The 24,525-nt window shown below is 44.2% G+C and overlaps 3 protein-coding genes across 9 annotated transcripts in view; 2 read left to right on the forward strand and 1 right to left on the reverse strand.

Annotated features, from left to right (window-relative positions):
• The first annotated feature begins 406 nt into the window (after positions 1 to 406).
• Positions 407 to 4,529, forward strand: si:ch211-237i5.4 (slit homolog 3 protein). The gene is made up of 5 exons (XM_033970793.1): positions 407 to 688; positions 2,105 to 2,250; positions 2,559 to 2,727; positions 3,587 to 3,749; positions 4,234 to 4,529. The coding sequence occupies exons 1-5, from the start codon at positions 407 to 409 to the stop codon at positions 4,527 to 4,529; spliced, it is 1,056 nt and encodes a 351-aa protein (XP_033826684.1).
• A 1,509-nt stretch (positions 4,530 to 6,038) lies between these two features.
• On the forward strand, positions 6,039 to 8,059 carry pex12 (peroxisomal biogenesis factor 12). Of its 4 annotated transcripts, none has more exons than XM_033971552.2 (4): positions 6,039 to 6,231; positions 6,474 to 6,604; positions 6,689 to 7,218; positions 7,466 to 8,059. In XM_033971552.2, exons 2-4 carry the CDS (start codon positions 6,482 to 6,484, stop codon positions 7,866 to 7,868), a joined length of 1,056 nt encoding a protein of 351 aa, XP_033827443.1. In that variant the 5' UTR covers positions 6,039 to 6,231; positions 6,474 to 6,481; the 3' UTR covers positions 7,869 to 8,059. The 4 variants fall into 4 exon arrangements, with proteins under 4 accessions (XP_033827443.1, XP_055079467.1, XP_055079465.1 ...); XM_055223492.1 differs by having other exon boundaries at positions 6,039 to 6,218; XM_055223490.1 differs by having other exon boundaries at positions 6,077 to 6,231; positions 6,474 to 7,218; positions 7,466 to 7,912.
• A 404-nt stretch (positions 8,060 to 8,463) lies between these two features.
• hdac5 (histone deacetylase 5) overlaps positions 8,464 to 24,525 on the reverse strand; it is a 49,659-nt gene continuing 33,597 nt past the window's right edge. For all 4 annotated transcript variants that reach the window (XM_055223468.1, XM_055223467.1, XM_033971520.2 and 1 more), the window contains 14 exons: positions 19,098 to 19,212; positions 18,451 to 18,584; positions 17,913 to 18,033; positions 17,794 to 17,843; positions 16,645 to 16,752; positions 15,524 to 15,579; positions 15,359 to 15,446; positions 15,153 to 15,272; positions 14,940 to 15,037; positions 14,647 to 14,765; positions 14,430 to 14,563; positions 14,008 to 14,086; positions 13,759 to 13,924; positions 8,464 to 13,055 (listed from right to left, as the gene is read on the reverse strand). In XM_055223468.1, coding sequence (XP_055079443.1) covers positions 13,016 to 13,055; positions 13,759 to 13,924; positions 14,008 to 14,086; positions 14,430 to 14,563; positions 14,647 to 14,765; positions 14,940 to 15,037; positions 15,153 to 15,272; positions 15,359 to 15,446; positions 15,524 to 15,579; positions 16,645 to 16,752; positions 17,794 to 17,843; positions 17,913 to 18,033; positions 18,451 to 18,584; positions 19,098 to 19,212 — 1,428 coding nt within the window. In that variant the 3' untranslated portion in view covers positions 8,464 to 13,015. The remainder of the gene's footprint in view (positions 13,056 to 13,758; positions 13,925 to 14,007; positions 14,087 to 14,429; positions 14,564 to 14,646; positions 14,766 to 14,939; positions 15,038 to 15,152; positions 15,273 to 15,358; positions 15,447 to 15,523; positions 15,580 to 16,644; positions 16,753 to 17,793; positions 17,844 to 17,912; positions 18,034 to 18,450; positions 18,585 to 19,097; positions 19,213 to 24,525) is intronic.

Below are 24,525 nucleotides of genomic sequence, written 5' to 3' on the forward strand. Positions count from 1 at the left end.
AGCTGTGAACAAAGACTCGACATAAGATGAATTTGGTTTGATTTTACAGAGATTATGTTTAGTGTAAAAGTGTGTGATCCTGTCCAGCTGCTGCTAAAGACACATTACATAAAACAAGAGATTATGTCTTTGTCCACACGAGACTCCACTCTATTTATTTGTATTTATTTATCTATGTATTTATTTTAACCCTGTTCCTTTTTATCCTCGTGCTGTAAACACAAGTTCACATTGTTCAACTTTAAACTTTAAACATGTGCATTTTTCAGACGTGTGAATAAGAAAAGAAAAGTCGTCTCACCTCGTCCTCGACCTTCACATCCTCGACCTTCACGTCCTCGACCTTCACGTCCTCGACCTTCACGTCCTCGACCTTCACGTCTGCGTCTCCGTCCTCCAGATGAAAATGTCTCGTCTTTGTCTCGTCGTCCTCCTGACTCTTCGTTTCCCTTCGTCCCTCAGTTCTCGTGCGTGTCCTGTGAGTTGTGTGTGTTATGAACACGCCAACCTGGTGGACTGTCAGGACCAGGGCTTCGTGCAGGTTCCCAGGGGCCTCCCCCACGGGACCTGGCTCCTCAAACTGGGAGGAAACAACCTGACGGAGGTGAGGACCCGAGCCTTCACCGGCCTGTGGTCCCTGAGGGTACTCGACCTCGGGGTGAGCAGGATCCAAACCATACGGCCCAAGGTACGACACGAAACACACACAACACACACGACACACAACACACACGACACACAAAACACACAAAACACACACAACACACACGACACACAACACACACGACACACAAAACACACAAAACACACACAACACACACGACACACAACACACACGACACACAAAACACACAAAACACACACAACACACACGACACAAAACACACACGACACACAACACACACGACACAAAACACACGACACAAAACACACGACACACACGACACACGACCCAAGGTACGACACAAAACACACACAACACACAACACACACGACACACAACACACACAACACACACGACACAAAACACACACAACACACACGACACAAAACACACACGACACACAACACACACGACACACAACACACACGACACAAAACACACGACACAAAACACACGACACACACGACACACGACCCAAGGTACGACACAAAACACACACAACACACAACACACACGACACAAAACACACGACACACACGACACACGACCCAAGGTACGACACAAAACACATGACACAAAACACACAACACACACGACACAAAACACACACGACACAAAACACACGACACAAAACACACGGCCCAAGGTACGACACAAAACACACACAACACACACGACACACAACACACACGACACAAAACACACAACACACACAAAACACACAACACACAACACACGACACACGACACAAAACACACACAACATGACACAAAACACACGACACACAACAAACGGCCCGAGGTTGGACACTGAGGCGTCTGTGGGAAAGACGCTGGAGAAAATGTGACAATAAAACTGAATGTTTGACACAGACAGAACCTCCATTTTATCATAATTTTAGGCACAAAAGTGAGACTCACGAGGCTCTGGGGTCAAAACATCAAATATAAGATGAATCACTGCAGTAACTGCAGTACAGATGTACAAGTACAGAGTACACAGAGCAGACTGATATAAGATATATAAGTACAGAGTACACGGAGCAGACTGATATAAGATACAAGTACAGAGTACACGGAGCAGACTGATATAAGATATATAAGTACAGAGTACACGGAGCAGACTGATATAAGATATATAAGTACAGAGTACACGGAGCAGACTGATATAAGATATATAAGTACAGAGTACACGGAGCAGACTGATATAAGATATACAAGTACAGAGTACACGGCTCTGCCCTGTGTGAGCTGGAAAAAAAAACAACATCCTGGGGTCAGATGGGGGTTTGTGGTGATGTGGGGTCAGAGGCGTCAGTTTCATAAATACAGGATCAGAAGGATTAAAGTGGCATTAGCATTAGCATTAGCATTAGCATTAGCGTGCTGACTGTCAGGGTTTGGCGCTCGTCCAGGTCGTGACGTCGCTCGTTCTGTGCAGGCGTTTTTCTCTCTGTCCTTCCTGGAGAAGTTGGACCTGAGCTGGAACCTTCTGACCACAGTCCCAGAGGATTTCTCCTGGAGCATGAGCGGACTGAAGGAACTGAGGCTGGAACACAACAACCTGCGCAGGATCCCACAAAACAGGTACTGAACACACAACTGAACACACAACTACACACAACTACACACAACTGAACACACAACTGAACACACAACTACACACAACTGAACACACAACTGAACACACGACTGAACACACAACTGAACACACAACTACACACAACTGAACACACAACTACACACATGTGAGTGTTTGTGTTGATTTGTCCTGTGTGTAAACTCAGACCTGATCAGACGATTGTCGTTGTGTGAGTTTTATTTATTCGTCTTGTTTATTTATTCGTCTTGTTTATTTATTCGTCTTGTTTATTTATTCGTCTTGTCTCCTGTAGTTTTCAGAGTCTGGACAGTCTGGAGAAGCTGGACCTCAGTTATAATGAGCTGGAGGCCGTGGGCCCCGGGGTCCTCAGGGGCCTCTCCAGACTCAGACAGCTCTACCTCCAGAACAACAGACTGAGTGTGGTCCAGAGGGGCAGTATGGACATGCTGCCAGGACTGGAGGTGTGCAGTACTCACTACTGCAAAATACACGGAATATACACGGAATATACACCAAATATACACGGAATATACACGGAATATACACCAAATATACACGGAATATACACGGAATACACACGGAATATACACGGAATATACACGGAATATACACGGAATATACACGGAATATACACGGAATATACACCAAATATACACGGAATATACACCAAATATACACGGAATATACACGGAATACACACGGAATATACACGGAATACACACGGAATATACACGGAATATACACGGAATATACACGGAATACACACGGAATACACACGGAATACACACGGAATATACACGGAATATACACGGAATATACACGGAATATACACCAAATATACACGGAATATACACGGAATACACACGGAATATACACGGAATATACACGGAATATACACGGAATATACACCAAATATACACGGAATATACACCAAATATACACGGAATATACACGGAATACACACGGAATATACACCAAATATACACGGAATATACACCAAATATACACGGAATATACACGGAATACACACGGAATATACACGGAATACACACGGAATATACACGGAATATACACGGAATACACACGGAATATACACGGAATATACACGGAATATACACCAAATATACACGGAATATACACGGAATATACACCAAATATACACGGAATATACACGGAATATACACGGAATATACACGGAATATACACACTGTGTGCATGATATACATACATACACATACTGTACTGTGTACACAGTATCCTCTGTACTGTGTCCTCTGACCTCTGTACCCGTCTCTCTCTCTCGTTCCCGTCTCTCTGCAGGTTCTGGACCTCAGTAATAATAACGTGTCTCACATCGACACTGAGGCCCTGGCTCCTCTTTACAGTTTGGCCGTTTTAGCTTTGGACGGAAACAAACTCCACAATCTGAAGTTTAAGACGTTTATCAGCCTCCACACGACGGCCACACACATACAGCTCTCAGGTGTGTGTGTGTGTGTGTGTGTGTGACAGGTGTGTGTCAGGTGTGTGTCAGGGGTGTGAGGTGTGTGTCAGGAGTGTGACAGGTGTGTGTCGGGTGTGTGACGGGTGTGTGTCAGGAGTGTGTCAGGAGTGTGAGGTGTGTGTCAGGTGTGTGTCAGGTGTGTGACAGGTGTGTGACAGGTGTGTGTCAGGTGTGTGTCAGGTGTGTGACAGGTGTGTGTCAGGTGTGTGACAGGTGTGTGTCAGGTGTGTGTCAGGTGTGTGACGGGTGTCATGTGTTTAGACGGAATAATTCATTAAACCTGTAAATAATACACACTGTACATAAACACACTGTGTATCACACACACTGTCTCACACACACTGTCTCACACACTGTCTCACACACACTGTCTCACACACTGTCTCACACACACAGTGTGTCTCACACACACAGTGTGTCTCACACACACTGTGTATAACACACACACACTGTGTTTCTCCAGGTAACCCGTGGAGTTGTGACTGTGAGCTTCATCGTGACTTCAGTAAGATCTTGTTTGTGCGTTATCTTCACATCGACGATTATCGTAACGTGACGTGTCATGAGCCCCCCCTGCTGGCCGGGTACTCTTTGGCCTGGGTGGACAGTCGTCTGTGCGTGGCCGAGACGGCGACCGTCCTCGTCATTACGGTCACGGTGCTCGTGACGGTGGTGGGCGCCTTGGTGATGGCGGAGAGGAACAGGAAGAGGAAAGAGAGGAGTTCACCATCAAGCCACGCCCCCTGGTCCAAGGGTTAAATACAAACAAAATGAGGTCGTTCGTAAATGTGAGATTCCTCCTAAAGCGTCGCGTTCACTCGTCTGAATCTGAACACGTCAAAACTCCTCTGAAGTTTCAAACTGGGGCCAAACACTTAAACTCCTCCCACAGCCGGACTGGGGAGGAGTCAGAGGAGCGAGGGGAGTGAGACGTCTGTGCGCTTAAGGATTTTTACATTTTGCTGTAGCACGTGCAGAGTGAGTCCTCTTTTGTTGAAATTGGAAACTAGAAACCTGTGGGGTCCCCCAGGGGTCAGTCCTGGGACCCCTGTTGTTCAGTCTCTACATGCTGCTGTTAGGACAGTTAATACACAACAATAATGTGTCACACACAACTCTGCAGACGAGTCAGATCTATGTTAGACCAGTAGATTAGACGACTGTAACGTCCTGCTCACTGGCCTCTCCAAACGAGCCACAGAACAGAACATCCAGAACATCCAGAACATCCTGAACATCCAGAACATCCAGAACATCCAGAACATCCAGAACATCCAGAACACTGCTGCTCGGGTCAGGACTAGAACCAGGAAGTACTTCACACATGTGTCCTGTGGCTCCTGTGGCTCCTGTGGCTCAGAGACTTTAAAGCAGCTCAGTGTGAACAAGTCTCTCCATGGACCAGCACCAAAGAACATCTCCCACATGAGCCACATGAACATCTCACATGAGGACGACTTCAGGGAACCCGTCTCCAGGTTTAGTCCTGGTTTAGTCCTGGTTTAGTCCTGGTTTAGACCTGGTTTAGTCCTGGTTTAGTCCTGGTTTAGTCCTGGTTTAGTCCTGGTTTAGACCTGGTTTAGACCTGGTTTAGTCCTGGTCTAGTCCTGGTTTAGACCTGGTTTAGTCCTGGTTTAGTCCCGGTTTAGTCCTGCTTCTTCTCTTTTAATGTTACTTTTATTATGATAATTTAGTTTTGTTTGTCTTGTGATTTTAATGTGTCTTATTCTGTAAAGCTCTCACCAAATCATTTTGTGTATGAACTAAATATTGTGCTATACAAATAAACTTCTTTTGTGTCTAGATTTATTTTCTTTTTCACCTTGTGCAGCTTCATTTAAGAAACTGACCTGGATCTGCAGGTTTGATGTTTGAAGACACAGTGTTTCATTCACAAACTGATTTAAAAAAAACAAAGTTGTGCTCCTGGTGTCACTCCGCAGACTCACATCTTACTGTTTAAGAGGCTCATACCTGGAGCAGACCCTCAGTGACCCCCTGGTGACCCTGAACTTCAGAGCAGCCATCAGTCAAATGCAGGTGTACGTCTCCCTCTGGTGGCCGTTAGGGCGAAGTGCAAACACAGAAATAAACGTGACTCAGCGTCATTTTTATGGAAATAAAACACAAAGATATTTCGTTATTTTTACATTTCACAAAATATCCGAGGCAATATTAAAAATGACGGAGGCAAATATAAATTTTTAAGAAAAACAAAACAGACGAACCGCGTGACGTCATTTAAACGTCACGCTGGATTCAGGAAGTAGCGACGGAAGCCGCGCGGGACTCTGTGTTTATTTATTTTACGAGTTTAATTTGTGAGTTTGTGAAAATGGCGTTTAGTTCAGTGTGTTTTGTGTTTGGACAAAGAGAAAACGACACGAAAACCTCCAGACTCTCAGTCGTATCGCAGCTGTTTGTTTAGAGCTAACGCGTTAGCCTCAGGTGAGATAAACAGGTGAGAACACTGTGAACTTTTACCTGATTGAGCCTTTTTTAAGATTAATGTCATCTGCTTTTATCAGTGTTTGCAAGATTCGTTCTATAAAACTCTGAAAAGCTACAAACAGACGTGTCTTTATTAAACTACATTATGTAACAGCCACATGAATCCTGCTCTGGCTAAATGCATCATTCTGTTTACACTTTGATGATGAAAATAACCCACATTTCTCTGTGTCCCTGTACTTTATACTTTAGTGTGAACCATGGCAGAGGCAGGGGCACATCTGACCAGCCGTGCGGCCCAGGAGCAGCCCTCCATCTTTGAGGTTCTGGCCCAGGAGTCTCTGATGGAGGCAGTGAAACCTGCTCTGAGACATGCAGTCAAGGTCCAGCTCCTCTTATGGCTCTTATGGCTCTTCTACATTGGTGTTTATAGTGATTTAAATGTCTTATCTCCTGCTGCTCCTCAGGTCCTGGCAGAATCCAACCCCTCTCGATACGGCGTCCTGTGGCGGTGCTTCGATGAGCTCTACCTGCTCCTGGACATCCTGCTGCAGAAACACTTCCTGTCCCACTGCAGCGCTTCCTTCTCAGAGAACTTCTACGGCCTGAAGAGGGTGTGTGGAGGCCAGCGGGGGCGGCTCGCTTTAAGCAGCAGGTCGTACTGGCGCTCCCTCCTCTTGCTGTGCCTCGTGCCGTACCTCCGAGCCAAACTGGAGGCCCTGTTGGCCAAGCAGCGAGATGAGGAGGACTTCTCTATTCGCCTGAGCCAGAGCCGTTTTCAGAGGATGTACCGGGCCTTGGTGGCTGCGTATCCCTACGTCAGCTCGGCCTGGCAGGCTCTGGTCTTCTGTCAGCAGCTGCTCTTTGTGTTTGGGGTGGCCAAGACGCACAGTCCTCTGCTGTGGTTGGCCCGGGTCAGACTGGCCAGGCTCAGCACACAGGACATCAGGGACATGGAGCTGAGAGAGGAGAAACCGAGAGAACCGGCGGGAGGGAGGTAAGACTTTATGGAACCTGTGATAACTGTGAAATACAACGACAATGGGCCAAAAAGCTACGATTATAGGTTTGTCTGCAGGAAAAAGCAGCAGATATGAAAGAACATAGATTCTTTACTATGACATAAATGATTTTTCACACATATTTGTCTGTTTATGTCAAATATCGCTTGTGTTTATTGTCCTACTTGCTTTAAGATGAAACTCTGACCCTAACTGCTGTGACTGTCCTTCATGTGTCCTCAGTCCTCTGCACAGAACGTGGCACTTGCTCTCCCAGGCCACCAGGGGGCTCGCCGTGTCCCTGTCCACCACCCTGTCCCTCGGCGTCTTTTTCCTGCAGTTTCTCGAGTGGTGGTACTCCTCAGAGAACCAGAGCACGGTGAAGACGCTGACGACTCTGCCCGCGCCTCCTCCCCCGCTCCACCTACAGCCGGCCAATCAGAGCGCGGCAGAGTCTGACCGCTTCCTCCAAACGTGTCCACTGTGCCACCGACCACGCACCAACGCCACAGTCCTGTCCACGTCCGGCTTCGTGTTCTGTTACCCCTGTGTGTACGCCTACGTGAAGGCCCACCGCCGCTGTCCTGTGACGGGGTATCCCAGCGAACTGCAGCAGCTCGTCAAGATCTACTGCCCCGAGACCTAACGCCACAGGATTTATAATAAACTAGAATTATGAGCAATTCTTCACTCAGCGGATGCACTTCAGAACATTTAATTGTCTTTAAATTTGTATGACTGAAAATTACACATTTGGTGAACAAACTTATGTGCCAGATAGAATGTTTTTCCAATTTTCTACAGAAATAAACTTTAAAGCATCAGTTTATGCAGTTTGAATGGAGAGTTGTCATCCCTTTAATAATAAGACATTGTTTTTCCTATTTTTTTACTGAAATATACTAAAATATCAGTTTAATAAAGCTTTCTAATGCAGTTTAGGGGATTAGAGATTCCATCCACAGCTGTCCCCTCAATGAGACATTGTTTTTCCAATTTTTTTTTACAGAAATATACTTTAAAATATCAGTTTAGTAATACTTTTTAATGCAGTTTGAAGGGACAGCTGTGGATGGAATCTCTCATCCCTGTGATAAGACATTGTTTTTCAGAAATATACTTTAAAATATCAGTTTAGTAATACTTTTTAATGCAGTTTGAAGGGACAGCTGTGGAATCTCTCATCTTAAATCACTGTTTTTCCAAAATGTCTGTACAAAATGAGCGACTCGCGGGTCACGTCTCGTCAGTGAATTGCTTTATTGAGTTTTCAGACAAATTTAACAACAGGCCCACTTAAAAAAAGAAACTGATACTGAGGATCAACGTCACAACAATACAGTGAGTAATAAAAAGGGTTTCTTTAATGTCCACAAAACCCTGTAATGAGTGAACAATCAGCTTCCCTTTGACTCCTGACTTCAACAGAAAAGACAGAGAAAAGGGGCGGGGCTTCATTGCCAGTAATAGTCACAGTAATAAGATTGCTCTGATAGTGTATTGCACATGTGAACACAATGATGCACTTTCTATTTACATGTGAACTACACACATGTCGAATTGTTGCAACAGGAAAGCCTCCAGATTAAAAACAAGAAAAAAAAAGAAAGAAAACACGGCACGGACAGAAGAAATAGTCAGGAATGTGCTTGTGATTGGCGCCAGGTTTTAGCCACAAACTATAGACGACACAGAAAGGGCCCCCCTCAGAAACAAAAGGAGGAGGTATGTCCCACCCCCAAATACAGCCCCCGGATTAGAGCAGGACACTACAGTTACACCACAGTATCAAACATATCAAGAAATATACAGTATTTGCTCATGTAGCAAAAGAGCCCAAATGGTGAGAGAAAAGTAGTGTGCGCTTTGTCGTAGTGTGTGGCTGGAAGTGAATAAAACAGCAAGGCGTTAACTGAGGACGTCATTTTAAACACCTCAAATGTTTAGCAATAGACGATGATCAGACGTGTATAAAAACAGCATCGTTGAACTGGTTAAATCTGCAATTTTAGTGTTTGAGGTGATAAAAACCGAATTAAATTATTGATACGATAAACTTGCCATGTTATTTTTCTTAAGTAACTGTAATATTTGTTAAAGAAACTGTATGTAACCTGCACTTTTAGGTTCAAAACAGTTGGATTTGAGCTTTAAAACTGGCAAATGAGACCCACGTGAGGCTCATTCTGCGTTTTGATTGGATAATCGTCTGAGGAGCCAAAAGACTAAATTATAACATGCACAACTTTGCCATTATGTCAAAAGTTTTTATAATAAAATATAAATTAGCACTGCAATTGTTATCAGTAAAAGCAAATTTGATTTAAACATCAAATTAGCGTCGTATCTGGGGACACAGTGAGGTCTTGTTTATGTCATTTAAAATCAAAACAGTTCCTTTAACACTTGGAAAACCTACATTCTGTTTGATATTTTAAACTAAAGTCCTGGATAAACGTCTGTGGTCTATTGTTAAACATAAATACACATGAAAAACCTGAGCAGCCCCAGTTGACGCCTTGTATTTACCGACTACCAAAGGACAAATGGACTTAGTTTAACAATAGTACAAATACACCACTTAAGTTTCTGAAAATGAGGCTCAATTATTCACTGCGTAGTGACTTTCCACTCGTAAGACACAAATTACATCTGTTAGTCTCTTGAAGTTATAGCAGTCTTTCCAAAGTTACATTTCTGTAAATAGACAAAATAGTGAACTCGATAGCTCCGCGATGTCAACGGTCTGGAGATGAGAGACATAGTGGTGTAGCAAAGACATTCATGAACCAAATAATAAACAATTGAATAAGTCCCTATTTGAGTTGGACCATGGACAGTGTCTGTGCAGTCGATGGTTGGACACATTCCTCCTGAATTTTAAACCGGTTTTGTTCTGTAAAGTGGACATCCAGAACAGTCTTCCGCAGCCTTAAAGCTTTCTACAGTGAGCATCAACTTAACCTCTGCCCAGGAATGTTCTACGTGATATTTGTGGTGCTTAGAGCGGCAGATGCTCCGCCCCATTAGAGTATCAGGTCATTCACCACGTCACCCACATAAATGTGTTTATTAGACTCCCAAAACAAACATGTGCTCAGTGAAGGGTGGAAACAGAACCGTGTGCGTAAACCTCCAGACTGAAGCTTTTCTCATTGATCTCGTTTTAGTGGAAATGAACAAAACATAAATGACTGATTCCTCAAACACTTTGCTTAAGTTGCAGCTTAAGGCTCTTCTGGACTTTTGTAGTGGCCATATAAACTTTATTATCTGGATTAAATCCTTAAAAGCAACAAAGAAGTAACAAATATGGCTTTAGAAAAGTGCAAAAATATTGGATGGCTATAACGATGCAGTAAACTCTGTCATTTCGTCTCTTCTGTGGTGTTATTGCTGAAGCTGATGTGGAGTTAATCATAAGTGCATAAAGTTCACACGTTTAGTTCTTCTCTGTGGTGAACCTGACACTCAGACGGGGCGTCGCACCTGCTTTTAGAAAAGGACCATTTTGACACTTTTTGTTCAAACGGGGGGTTGCTGAAGCGATAACAGAAGCTCCACAGTCTGAGCGGACGAGCGGCTGATGGACGTGAGAAAAGCCTGTGTCCAATGAGTCACCAGAGGGCGGGGCCTGGCCCTGACCCTTGACCTTTACAGGAGCTCAGTATTTGGTACAGGGGGTTCTATGAGATATTTATCATCACTTAGGTAACAAACATGGCAGCTCAAAAATAAAGCAGGCACTTAACTGAACATGATGTAAATGTAGTGAGGATGAAGACTTTGTCTAACTGTGCTACGTACACACACTGTGTGTGTGTGTGTGTGAGAATCTGACACGACTTTACTTCAGAATGTTTTAAATCTGTACGTTCACATTGTCCAAGTGATGAGCAAAAATGTCATTTGTTTAAATGAGAACTCCATTTATAAATATATACATTTGGTGAAGTACAGACTGTCTCTTATTACATTTGTAAAGCACATTTATTGCTTGGTAATAGGTTTGCAGTGTTGTAAATCCTATTTCAATGAAGGTGGTATAAAGTTTCACACAAATGTATTTAAACACGTGTTTTTCCTCACAGAACCCCAGTAACAGCATACTGACCTGTCCCTTTAAGCTCATGTGTAGTTGCTGGTGTTGGTCTGTGGGGGGCAGCGTGCCAAAGGAGCTGGACCCCTGCTCCTCCATCAGCTCCTCCATCAGCTCCTCCATCAGCTCCTCCATCAGCTCCTCCATCAGCTCCTCCATCAGCTCCTCCATCAGCTCCTCCATCAGCTCCTCCATCAGCTCCAGCTGTAGTGGACACGTGTAAACAGACAGGCGGGTGGTGTGAGCCCTATGTGACGCCCTCCACACGTACCAGTCTGACCCACCGTCAGTCTGCCACAGTAAAGTCTGACCGGACGAGACGCAGTATTTACATCCAACAGGAATATTCGAGGAAAAGGAGTGTTCCCTGTCCAATGGAAAGAAGGGGGCGGGACTGTAGTCACATGATGAGCACTGGATCCTGAGGCACCTTCACCAGCAGAGACGCCATCGACGCTCCAGGAATATTAGAATTAGCAAATTAGCACTTAGCATTTATCAGGGCTGTGGTCGTCTGCAATAACCCCAGGATTTTAAAGAAATGTACAACAGGTGTGTGTCAGACGACTGTGGCACAACAGTCACACAACAGTCGCACAACAGTCGCACAACAGTCACACAACAGTCACACAACAGTCACACAACAGTCACACAACAGTCACACTGCTGCACGTGGATCTGTGGAAACTCATTCATATTTTGTCTGTATGAGCCACATTTCCACTGACCTGCCGCCCAAGGCCCCACATACAAAAGTTATAGTAAAACATTCATGCACTGATATGAGCTTTAACTACCAGCTGGAGAGTTTCCTATTTATTCTTATGATGTTACAGTTTTTTTTGTCCTTTCAGTTTCAAAATGTTTTGTTCTGTGTAACATTCACTGTGCAGACTCCAGGACCCAATGTTAATAAATATTTATACATATTTAAGACGACCTTTTCAAAGGTCCTGTGTAATTTGTAAATATTCTGGGCTATTACTATGTACATTTGTATTTACATAAAACAATATTCGGTGGAGATGTTCCATGGCGCTCTGTGGTGAGGTATGATGGCTTCACTGTTACTCAAATCTAAACAGCACATGACACCTCCCTCTTGTGGTCACTAAATGAACAACAACTTAAGGCATCGACATGGAGAAGATGAGGTGACACTGACGGTGGTGTGACTCAGGCCTATGTGGGCTGATTGTATCTTTGTTTTTGTTTTGTTGAGTTTTTTGCTGAGGTGTTCCGGTGGTGGTTTTATGTGGTTTTCAAATTCAACCGTTTATTTGTGTGGACAAAAAGGCACCTAGTTCCTCATCCCCCTCTGATCATATCAGAGTTTTTTTTCCTTTTTGTCTCAAAGCAACAGGTCAGTGGACAAGTCGTCCGCGCGCCGCCTGTGTAAAAGTCCTCTGTGGACAGGACAAAACGGGGACGAGGTCAAAGCTCAGTGCTGTAACGACTGTTCTCCCTCTGGTTGCCACGGAGATGCCAACAAGTCGTCCGCTCCTCCTCCAACCAGAACAAGATCGCCGCGAGTTTGTGCCGAAGGCGACACAAGCCCCGATCCTGCGCCTCAGAATAAAAGTCGTCCCTGTTGCAGGTGTGACGACGACACACCGGTGAAGGCAGGGGAAAGAACAGGACGCGCCACAAGGAGGCGACGTAGAGTTTACATGTGCTTCTCTGTGAGAGTCCTCCTACAAGACGGGCTCCTGCTCCATGGGCTCCTCTGTGGACCTGCGCACACACACACACACACACACACACACACATATATGAGTACACTGCAGTACACATTTTATATTTCATCATGTAGATCCAGTAGAAGTAATACTTTTGGACAACTGTCTTTAGCGTCAGGACATGGACAGAGTCTCATCACGAGACACTGGCAGCGTTTTACAAAGATTTAAAAGTGTGTTTGACAAAATGACATTTAACTTTTAACTTCAAATGAACTGTTCTTATAACTGTGTGTAGTGAGTGTGTGTGTGTGTGTGTGTGTGTGTGTGGGGGTGTGTGTGTGTGTGTGTGTGTAGTGAGTGTAGTGTGTTGTGTGTGTGGGGTGTGTGTGTGTGTGTGTAGTGAGTGTGTTGTGTGTGTGTAGTGAGTGTGTTGTGTGTGTAGTGAGTGTGTTGTGTGTGTGGGGTGTGTGTGTAGTGTGTGTGTGTGTAGTGTGTTGTGTGTGTAGTGTGTTGTGTGTAGTGTGTGTGTGTGTAGTGTGTTGTGTGTGTAGTGTGTGTGTGTGTAGTGTGTTGTGTGTAGTGTGTGTGTGTGTAGTGTGTTGTGTGTGTAGTGTGTGTGTTGTGTGTGGGGTGTGTGTGTAGTGTGTGTGTGTTGTGTGTAGTGTGTGTGTGTGTAGTGTGTTGTGTGTGTAGTGAGTGTGCGTCTCATCAGCCTGTCTAAGATTAAATAAAGTTAAACTGATATCGTCTCTGACCTGGTGGTGGCGCTGTCGGCCGCAGAGCTGGACTCCACGTCCACACTGAGAGAGGCCATGGCACTGACGGTCTCGGCCTCGTCCCTCTCTGACTGTCCCTGGGGACTGTCCAGCAGCATGTGTCCTGTGGACGGGGACAGGCTGTGCAGACAGGGCCAGTGTTTACCTGAGGGACAGAACAGTCAGAGCGTCTCACAGGACACAGGAGAAAAGTGATAAAGTGTGATAAAGTGTGATAAAAGTGCTCACTCTGGATGTCTATGACGGCCTCGAGTGAAGAACACGCCTTTGGACAGGGCTGCTCCTGAGGCCACTGGAACGACTCGCACTGACACGGGACCAAACACACGATCAACAAACAACAAACAACAAACTACATGCACTAAACACCAAGAGGACGGTCCTGCTCACGGCTCAAAGGTGAAGTTAAACACTGTCAGATAATACAGTTTTATAAATAATAAACAGTTTGTCTGATCCGTGTGTTGATTCCTGCAGTAAAGATAAAAACAGGAGTTTTCTGCCTCCACACACTGAGGCTGTTACATTTGTATTTATGTCCATGTGTTTTTAAGGGTCTGTTTGATTCTGTTGCAGAATAAAGTTCATTTCTACAGTACAAGTTCGTTCCGTGGCGTGTGTAAAGACGTCGGGCAGTGTCCGTGTCTCACCGGCTCTCCCAGCAGCGCCGACACACAGGCCTCCGAGGCGTCGCAGATGGCAGTGAGGTCATGACCACCCTCCAGCGCCATGACAACCCGCCCACCGGCCAGACCCATCAGGAGCTGCGTCAGCTGACCGAAACCTGCCACAAACAACACCCGCGTGAATGTGGCGCCACAGACGCGGACCGGGCGCCGTCGTGTCACAGATAAGAGCCCTACTCACATTTAGCCGAGACCTTGTACCCCCCCAGAGGAGACTGATGCCCCTCCACGGCGTCGAAGCCCGCGGACACGAGCACCACGTCAGGGCTGAACTGCTGAGCGATGGGCATCACCACACTCCTGAGACACACACAGAGACACACAGACACACAGTTAAACTCAACACTCTGATAAAAGCCTGCAACTGTGGGAGGGCATCCATGTTTCTCACACTCAAAACCTGTTCACAGCTGACACACTGTGTGACACACTGTGTGACTGTGTGTATGTGTATGTATGTGTGTATGTGTTTACCTGAAAGCAGTGAGATACTCCACATCCCCCATGGGAGGATCCACTCCTCCAGTCCACGCGATGTTCACATTAAAGCCCACGCCTGCACCAGACCCCACCTGCAGGAAGAACACTGTTACTACACGCTCGTGCGTGTGGCTACACGCTCGTGCGCGTTACTACACGCTCATATATGTGCTGCAGAGGGACGAGCAGTGACTGAAATAGAAGTACCTCCTCGGGGGCGCCGCTGCCAGGGAAGAAGTTCCCGTCGTCGTATCGGTGCAGGGAGATGTAGAGGACGTTGGGGTCGCTGTAGAAGGCCTGCTGGGTCCCGTTGCCATGGTGAATGTCCTGCAGTAAAGATGTGTCTTTAGACCTCGCCCGTGTTATCCATGTTATGAAACAGTTTTTCATGGTGAGTAAAGGTGAGAGTTTACCCAGTCGACTATGAGCACTTTGCCCACTCCCAGTTTCTGTCGCAGTAACTTGGCGGTGATGGCGACGGAGTTAAAGAAGCAGAAGCCCCTGTGGTCACATGATCATAACAGGTTCAGCACAGTTTAAATACTCCACACTGCAGTGATCTACAGGTGTGTACTCACATGGCAGTGGACTCCTCTGCGTGGTGCCCTGGAGGTCGCACAACTGCAAAGCCATTCTGATAAAACACAACACAACGACAGTTCAGAGTATGAAACGAATCATTTTTAACTAACATAATGAAATACTGATATAAATATAAGTATAATATCTCTGTGTATGTGCACTTATTAAAATACAATTGTTCAGTTTTACATTTTTCAACAGTTTGGTGCCTCCTGGACGAGGCCAGGCAGGTCCGGTACAAGACCCAGGGGTAGACCCAGGACACGCTGGAGGGACAATGTCTCTCGCCTGGGGACACCTCGGGGTCCTCCCGGAGGAGCTGGAGGAAGTGTCTGGGGTGAGGGAAAGTCTGGGAGTCCCTGCTTAGACTGATGCCCCCGCGACCCGCCCAGATAAGAGGAAGAACATGGATCAATGCAAAAATATGGTCCAAACCCCTGCAGCAGGTTAAAATCTGATCTTCAAATCAGGCCAGAAATCTAGAGGTAATAATGGACTCAGACTTGAACTTTAATAGTCACATCAAATAAAAAACATCTGCAGCTTTTTACATCTAAAAACATGTCAAAAATCAAAGGTAAACTGTCAAAACCAGACTCAGACTTATCCTGCATCTGTGAATTCCACTGGACCCAGATGAAAGTACGACACAGTTAAATCATCACTTAGTCCCAGTGCTTCTCGTCGCTTTAACATCTCCCTTAAACATCGTCTTGTAACAGGGAACATTCCAGTAATAGAGAAGTTTAATAAAACCTAAACAACATTTACATGTTTAAATGCAGAGAATGTGTAGATTTCCTGTTTCTGTTTCACATGAAGGTCTCCTGGCCTCGTCCTGGCCCTGTGCCTTTAGATTTATTATTAGAAGAGCACAAAACAGTGTGTGCTAGTGTGTGTTTGTGTGTGTTAGTGTGGGTTTGTGTGCGTTCATGTGTGCTAGTGTGCGTTTGTGTGTGCTAGTGTGTGCTAGTGTGCGTTTGTGTGTGCCTGTGTGTGCTAGTGTGTTTGTGTGTGTGTATTTGTGTGTATTGGGGTGCGTTTGTGTGTGCTTCTGTGTGTGCTTGTGTGTGTTTGTGTGTGCTAGTGTGCGTTCGTGCGTTCGTGTGTGCGTTACCTTGAGCTCCCCCGCTGCCACTCGAAAGGCCAGCTCAATGACAGAGCCCACCGCCATGCGCACGGCGGCTGAAGAGTGCATCTCATTCCACACTGTGTCACTGTCCACCTGCAGGGGGCAGCGCAGAGTCAGGACACGCTTCATTTTAACAGTACTTTATGTTTTCAAGAGTTTATGTGAATAAAATGCAGGTAATGAAAGACATGAGTTCATGTCTCTGTCACTCGTTTAACTCCAGTCTTTCTTTTCTTCTTTCTTTGTCCTTGTTCTGCTTGTTTCCATTTGTCCCGTGTTTAATTTCAGGACGTTGTTTGTTCGTCTTTTCACCTCAGTTCAACTCCAGCACTATTTATATAGACGCTGATTCAGACTTTCTTTCAGGCTGACTACGTGTACTCTGAACATCAGGTGTACTTGAGTACAACAGATGTTCAGAGTACACAATTATCCAAACATCTGTACTAAAAGTTCCTTTGGGTCATGCTGAGTAAAGTCAGTCTTTAAAAGTGACATATTATACAAAACAGAAACATTAAAGACCTTTTAATGATGTTATAATTGTTCTTTCTCATTTACTGACTCTGTTGTGTTTGGTGATTCATACAGGTTTGATTAATCTTTATTCTCCTGGAGTCGAGGCTCTCGCACACGCCCTGTACCTGATCACAGGAGTCGTGTTGCGTAGCCGTTTTGGCAAATCTAATGTTTGTTATGATGAGCTGTAGTTAAGAGGCGGGGCCTCTATGTTGTCATGTTTTTTTTCATGGAGATATACAATAAACAGGCAGAAATCAGCGCCATAATTTTCAACTGCAAATCAGTGCACTGGTTAATTTAATTTTTATTCTTTTTTAAATAATTTTAGATCAATATTGGAATTTAAAATGTCCAAAATATAAAATAATGGTCCAGCGGTGATTAAAACTGTAGAGTAGATAAAACATAATCATTTAAACACATTGTCCTGATGGTGGATTTCAGTATAAAAATGGTTTGAAATAAATCCTCAGTGCCCACTCTGTGGAGTGGCCACAGCTGCCCTGGAGCTGCCTGAGGGAAATGTGACTGCCAATCTGGAAGGACCACTCACACTAAATCCACAGGTATAAGGGCATCTTTCCAATAAATACTAAAGTGCAGGTCCCTTACCCCGATCCCACCGCAGGGCAGAACAGCGTACATCTTCTGGCTGATTGGACCTGGACATGAGGAGCACATGTTATGGATGTAAAGTGACGGCTCAGAGTCTGACCCACAGGGGGCGGTACCTAGCAGCTTCTTGTGGTCCAGTTTGTGGCGGTTGAGCGGGCTGGTGCCGTAGAGCAAAGTGTGGAACTCTGAATGGACCGTCTGGATCTCGTCCAGAGACGCTTTCCTCCCACGGATCCTCTGCTCACACACACACAATGATGAGTAAAGCTTTAGTGCTTTTCCATTCGCACAAGACAGAGGAAAGCAACAGGCTTTTTGGCATTTGACTAAAATATTACAGAGAAACAGTATTTTCAGACAGATGGGGCAGCATCATGCACTTATTATGTATTATTTAACTCTGCTGATACAGGACAGTGGCTTTTCAAAGATGGCTCCAAATAACAGTGATTTCAGTTATGATTTAATTTTTTTTGTTTTAGTTTTCATAATACAGTATTTCTATGTCAGCGCATTTAACTTCAAGAGGCTTTTGGTATGATTTTAGTGATAATATGGTTTTGTGAAAAAATCTGCCAAATAAATAATGGAGACAGCAGCTCTGGAGCTTTAACAGAAGCCAAACTGATGTAATAACATTGTTGTGGTGTGTACCTCACAGCGGCTCAGCAGGCCCGTCTCCTGCAGTCTGGACCAGATGCTCTGCACTCGTCCCGCGTGCTCCGGGTGGATGTGAGCGTTCCCACAGATGCACTGGTGCTTTAGCATCAGACTGTCGTAAACAAGTCCTGCACACAGCAACAACAGAGTCACATCTCACACGGCTCAACTTCACTGTGATTTAAACCTTCACTACTTCACCATTCAATAATAAAAACTTAATAACTCTAATCCACACATAAAGCACATATCAATAATCTCCTAATCCAGCACAGACCCGGATCACTCAGACTGGACCTGGGCAGATTCCACTGGATACGACGGCTCAAGGTAAAAAGGTGATTGTACAAATGTACGATTTCCTTTAGAAAGTCTAGGGGACATTTAAACCATTGAAGAATATCATGGCATCTTAATAAACCGTGAGCAGCAGTGACGCATGTGCTCAAGTAGGAAATGAGTGACAAACAATGAATGATTAAATAATGGGCTGTATTTCAGTCTGCTCGGTTCACTTGAGATGTTGGACAGCACACTGTTAGCTCTCTGTTGCTAGGCAACGATCCCTGTAGCGTATGTTAGCGGAGTTAAAGTGAAGGTGTCGTCCAATCACAGTCCAGCTGCACGGGCGGCGCACTGACCGGTGGTGAAGAGGTGCTTGATGGGATTGACAGTCGCTGTGGCGGGAGATGACTGTGTTCTGCCCAGAGTTCTGTGGGGCAGCGCTGACTGGAACACTCCGACCTGCTGCAAGGCCTGATGGGAAAAAAGAGAGAGTTATGAGTCATCACTGAAGCATTAATGAGAGCAAACTTCATTCATTGGATTCCTGTAGAACTGAGTGGGCAAAATCCTTTGACTCAGTAAAGTTTGCAGTCTATTTAATCCTCACTATAATATTTAGTAGAAGTGAGATGTCGACGTCATAAACACAATGTCATTAGAAATGTGAACCACAAGGTTTGAATGAAGACAAAAATATACTGTGATTTCAACTAAATCTGCCATAACCTTTCAACCATCTGCATTAAGAGTGTTCAAGTTTGTGCATGATTGATCATCAAAGTGCATTAAACAGGCTGAACCACTGTCTTAGGGGACACATCCTGTCCAAACGTATTGTCCCCTCAGCTCTGTCTTCACACATTAGACACTGTCCCTGCAGTCTGCACTTCTAATGACCATCATCTTTTAGCCACTTTGACTGACTCCTCCTACATCTCCACTTTTGTCTATATATAGCTGGCGTTGCTGTGGCCCTGCTGTGCTGGAGGTGACTCATCAGGAGTGGGTGGACAACTAAAAACGCACACAAACGCACACAAACACCGCTCCACAGCAGTGCGTCCAGGGGTTGAGTCACCGCTTGATGATGTCACTGCCGTGTGTCGGGCGTACAGCTGGACTGACATCCGACGGCGAGGCTTTCAAACTTTTTAAATGTGCACTAATGACAAAAATGCTGCAGCACACGTCTAGCATTTCTATTCAAATCCCACTTTTTACCCCCCCCTCTCTCTGCGAAATGTCAGCACTCACTGCCGATGACTCACCCTCCACTCAAGCCGCACAAAAAGTACAAATTGATGATGGATTTTGAAGTCAGACAAATTCCTCTGGAGTCTGGCATTAAAGCAGCGTCATCAGGGCCATCAATGTAAATAAAGGTCCGAGAGTAGTGCTCGAAGTGCAGGTGTGGATATAAACTCTCCGAAAGAGCAGGGACACATGGAGCATTCGACTGTCAGGACCAATCAGACGCTCTTTTAGACAAGAGTTTAAAAGCTCTTCTGAAGCAGTGATACCAGTGGCATCAGTGATAATAAAGATTCAACACAGCAGACTTGTTTTGGTGTTGTAAACAAACCATAAACGTCACATCTCCTTTACCAAAAAAAATCACCTGAACAACAAAGATATGAAAAAGCCACGTCAAAGTCATTTCACTGCATTCATGGGTTTACGTTTCCTGTTCTAAGCAACGTTTTGAGGAACATTCACCATATTTTGATTCAAATTGTCGCAATTTTCCAGAAAAATAGGGACAATTTAAATCAGTTTAAATCAAAATATCATTGGACAGAAGTTGCATATACTGTAAACTGATCTCATATAAATAGCGGCGTGTTCTTTTCCTCTTGTGGGAGCAGATGTTAACAAATTCCATGATAAAATAACCCATTTCACATGTAATTTATTTATGCCAAATGGACATCAGGTTCATCTATTTCCATTGGCTGCGCAACACGCCGGCTGTGTCAATCAAACGATGTCACGTATCATTAGTGCCTGTACTTTTCACAGTCCCCTCCGCGCTCTCCCCGTCAATGCTCTTCCTCAGAGATCTTGTCATTTAAATGTCAATTAGTCAGACTAGTAAATGCAACATGATGTGGCCGTCACTTTTCAATAGCCCTATTAAAACTCTGCCTCTTCAGCCTGCCTTCAGCTCGTCTGTCAATCAAACTGCGCCCACTCAACACCGATATATAAAGAATAGTTTGACTTTAAATTGGCTGCCATTTACGAATCGCTGCTATTAGCATTTTATATTATTCTGTTATGCACCGACTGATTTAACCGTGAGCTGCCGAAAAGTGAGCGGCGTGTTGTGTGTAAACAAGACCATTTTTGGCCTTAAGGAAATCAAACAATATATCTCGCATTATCCAAAGTAAAAGCCAAAACGTTGTAGGAGGGAAGACGTTTGGCTGCTCGTCCAAGCCGCGGCTTGGACGAGCAGCCAAACGTCTTCCCTCCTACAAGACGCTTCTTCATTTCTGGTCAGATTACTGCCGGACACCGCCTTATATCCGTCTGAAGCTTTTGTTTACAGTTTCTGTTTGTACGCTGGGTCTGTTGAGCTACACTAAGTGAGCACTGTGCCATAATTAGCATATTTATACAGCTCTTACACACCTATTAGCATCCTCGCTAGCTCTATTGTTCTCTTCCTGAAGATGTGAGACAATCCAGGCTTAAAACAGTTATTTTTATCTGCGCGTGTGACTGAAAGCTTTTTATTCTGCACTTTTCTCCTTTAATGTTAAATCTTATGCTGATTATTTGTGATTATTTATGTTTCGATTTGTTGTATTGTGATTTGAATGTATTTTTTATTCTGTAAAACACTTTGAATTACCTTGCGTATGAATTGTGCTGTACAAATAAACTTGCTTTGCCTCTTTTGTTCGTCTCAGGCACAGTGCTCACTTAGTGTAGCTCAACAGACCTACAAACAGAAACTGTAAACAAAAGGTGTTTTGAGCTCCTCCCTTCAGACAGATATAAGGCGTCATGTTTGCACTGTTGTTCTGATGCTGCTGTTGTATATATTTTCTACCTCTAAGTATTTTATTTCATCTTTAAGCACATCTTTTTTAACTTTGTGCATGTCCTTATTTGTATTTATTCAGTGTGTTTTTAGTAAGTAAGTTCCTAACTGTGAGCTGTGTCCACTGACAATGGCAATAAAAGTCTTGATTCTGATTCTGAACTGAAGAAGTGTCTTGGACGAGCAGCGAAACATCTTCACTCCTGTAACTTTTTGTCCAGTGAGATTTTATTTCTGGCTTTTACTTTGGATCAAACCTGGACGACTGAGGGACTCCACAGACATTATCCTTAGTGACACAAAGATTTAACTGCTTAATTTACAGCTCCCGTTCAGCTGTTTGTATCTGTAGTTTAGATAAGCATTCATTCATGGGAGTTGAAGCAAAGACTGGAATATAAAATGGTGAACAAACACAAACGTTAATGCTCCAGGAGTTGATTACGATGTGCACTCTCAACACAATTCTACTTTTTAAACACACGTCAAAATATCACATCACGATTATAATACCTCTGAGAAAATTTGCTATTTGATTTAGTTAAAAGTTTCAAAGTGCAATGGTTGAACTCATGAACCCAAACATGTGACATCAGTAAAATCCTCCAGCGTAAGTATTTCTGACCAAGCCGACCACAAGATCATGGAGAAACCAGAATATACTTTCTATTTTAACATGTCCAAACAGCGTCCTTTTGCCTCGTGTATACAAACAAGAATATTGCATTGCGTTTCTAAAAAAAAGTCAAATGTATTTATCACAATAACAGACAGTTGCAGGAGGTTTAGCATCACCTGAAGGAGCCGGTGGACGTGTTCTCAGATGAGTCACAGCACTAGCGCACTACTGCCTCTGCCATGGAGCTAAAGAGTGAGGCTCGGAGCGCAGAGGTGGGCTGCTCATGCACAAAGTGATTCATCCCCTGTGTTTGTGACGCGGTGTAAACACGAGCTTTGTTGTTTTAACAATGGACAAATGATGCCTCAATAAGCGCAACTTCAGCTGGGAATCAAATAAATCTAAACCGTATCAGCCACTGCCATCGTTTTATGACAAGGTTTATTGAGTGTAACTGCAGTCGTACACCTGGGCTGGACGCAATGACTCAAAATACAGATGAAATTAAAAAGCAAAGGTATTGCATTGACAGCAGGTGAAATAAATAGGACGGATTCAGATTCATTTGTTGTTTTTGTTTATTTGTGTGACGTGTGAAGCAAACTCCAGCTGCAAACAAATTCTATCTGCAGGTGTGAATAAACTTGCGTAAACCTGAAGCTAAACTTACGTCAAAGATCCTGTATCTGAAAATTTGTGTTGCCCTGGTACAGATCCAGATGAAACCAGAAATTTACATACATTATACAAAAAGACACAGGAGCCTTTTTTTCTCATTCTGACATGAATCAGACTAAACTTTTCCTGTTTTAGGTCAATTAAGATTACCAAAATTACTTCCATTTGCTAAATGCCACGATAATAATTGTATTTCTTCAGAGTCAGATATTTACATGCATTTCATTAGTATTTGGTCCCATTGCCTTTAAACTGTGGGACTTGGGTCAAGTGTTTTGGATATTTCCTTCCACAAACTTCTCACAATAGTTGGCAGGAGTTTTGTCCCATTGTTCCAGACAGAACTGGTGTCACTGAGCCCAGTTTGTGGCTGTCTTGCTCACACATGTTTTTCTGTTTATATATTTTCAATACGACTGAGGCTTTGTGATGGACACTCAAAAACATTGACTTTGTTATCCTTAAGCCTCTTTGTTATCCTTAAGCCTCTTTGTTATCCTTAAGCCTCTTTGTCACCAGTTTGGCCGTATGTTTCAGGTCATTGTTCATTTGAAGACCCATTTGTTCCGAGCTTTAACTTCCTGCTGATGTGTTGATGTTGCTTCAGTTTTTCCACATAATGTTCTTTCCTCCTGATGCATCTGTTTTGTGAAGTGCACCAGTCCCTCCTGCAGCAAAACAGCCCCACGACATGATGCAGCCACCCCCGTGTTTCACAGTCGGGATGGTGTTCTCAGGCTTCCCTGTTTTTCCTCCAAATGTAACGATGCTCATTATGACCAACTAAAACAGGACCAAACCAGGACCAAACCAGGACTAAACCAGGACCAAACCAGGACCAAACCAGGACGACACCAGGACGACACCAGGACGACACCAGGACGACACCAGGACGACACCAGGACTACACCAGGACTACACCAGGACTACACCAGGACTACACCAGGACCACACCAGGACCACACCAGGACCACACCAGGACCACACCAGGACCACACCAGGACCACACCAGGACAAAACAAGGACTAAACCAGAACTAAAACCTGAAACATTCTTCCTGAAGATGTGAGACAGGCCTCGACTTTGACTTTGTTTAAATCCAGACTCCACGCGGTTGTTTTTATCTGTGTATGTGACTGAAGGTTTTTATTCTTCCTCTTCTCTTTTAATGCTAATTTTATGATGATTATTTATGTTTTGATTTGTTGTATTGTGATTTTAAAGTCTTTTTTTCTCTGTAAAGCTCTTTGAATTACTTCGTGTATGACTTGTGCTGTATAAATAAACTTACCTTGTCTTGTGTTAGCATGCTAGTTGTTGTTGTTGTTAGCATTACTGTGACTCAGCCCTGGTCTCCTGAGAGTGTGAAAAGTGCTTATAAAGTGAATAGTTAGGATGCTCAGAAGGCGTAAGGTATGTGAGGAGTAACTTTGACCTA

Source organism: Periophthalmus magnuspinnatus, chromosome 8 (genome assembly GCF_009829125.3).
Source record: "Periophthalmus magnuspinnatus isolate fPerMag1 chromosome 8, fPerMag1.2.pri, whole genome shotgun sequence".
NCBI classification, from domain to species: Eukaryota; Metazoa; Chordata; class Actinopteri; order Gobiiformes; family Gobiidae; genus Periophthalmus; species Periophthalmus magnuspinnatus.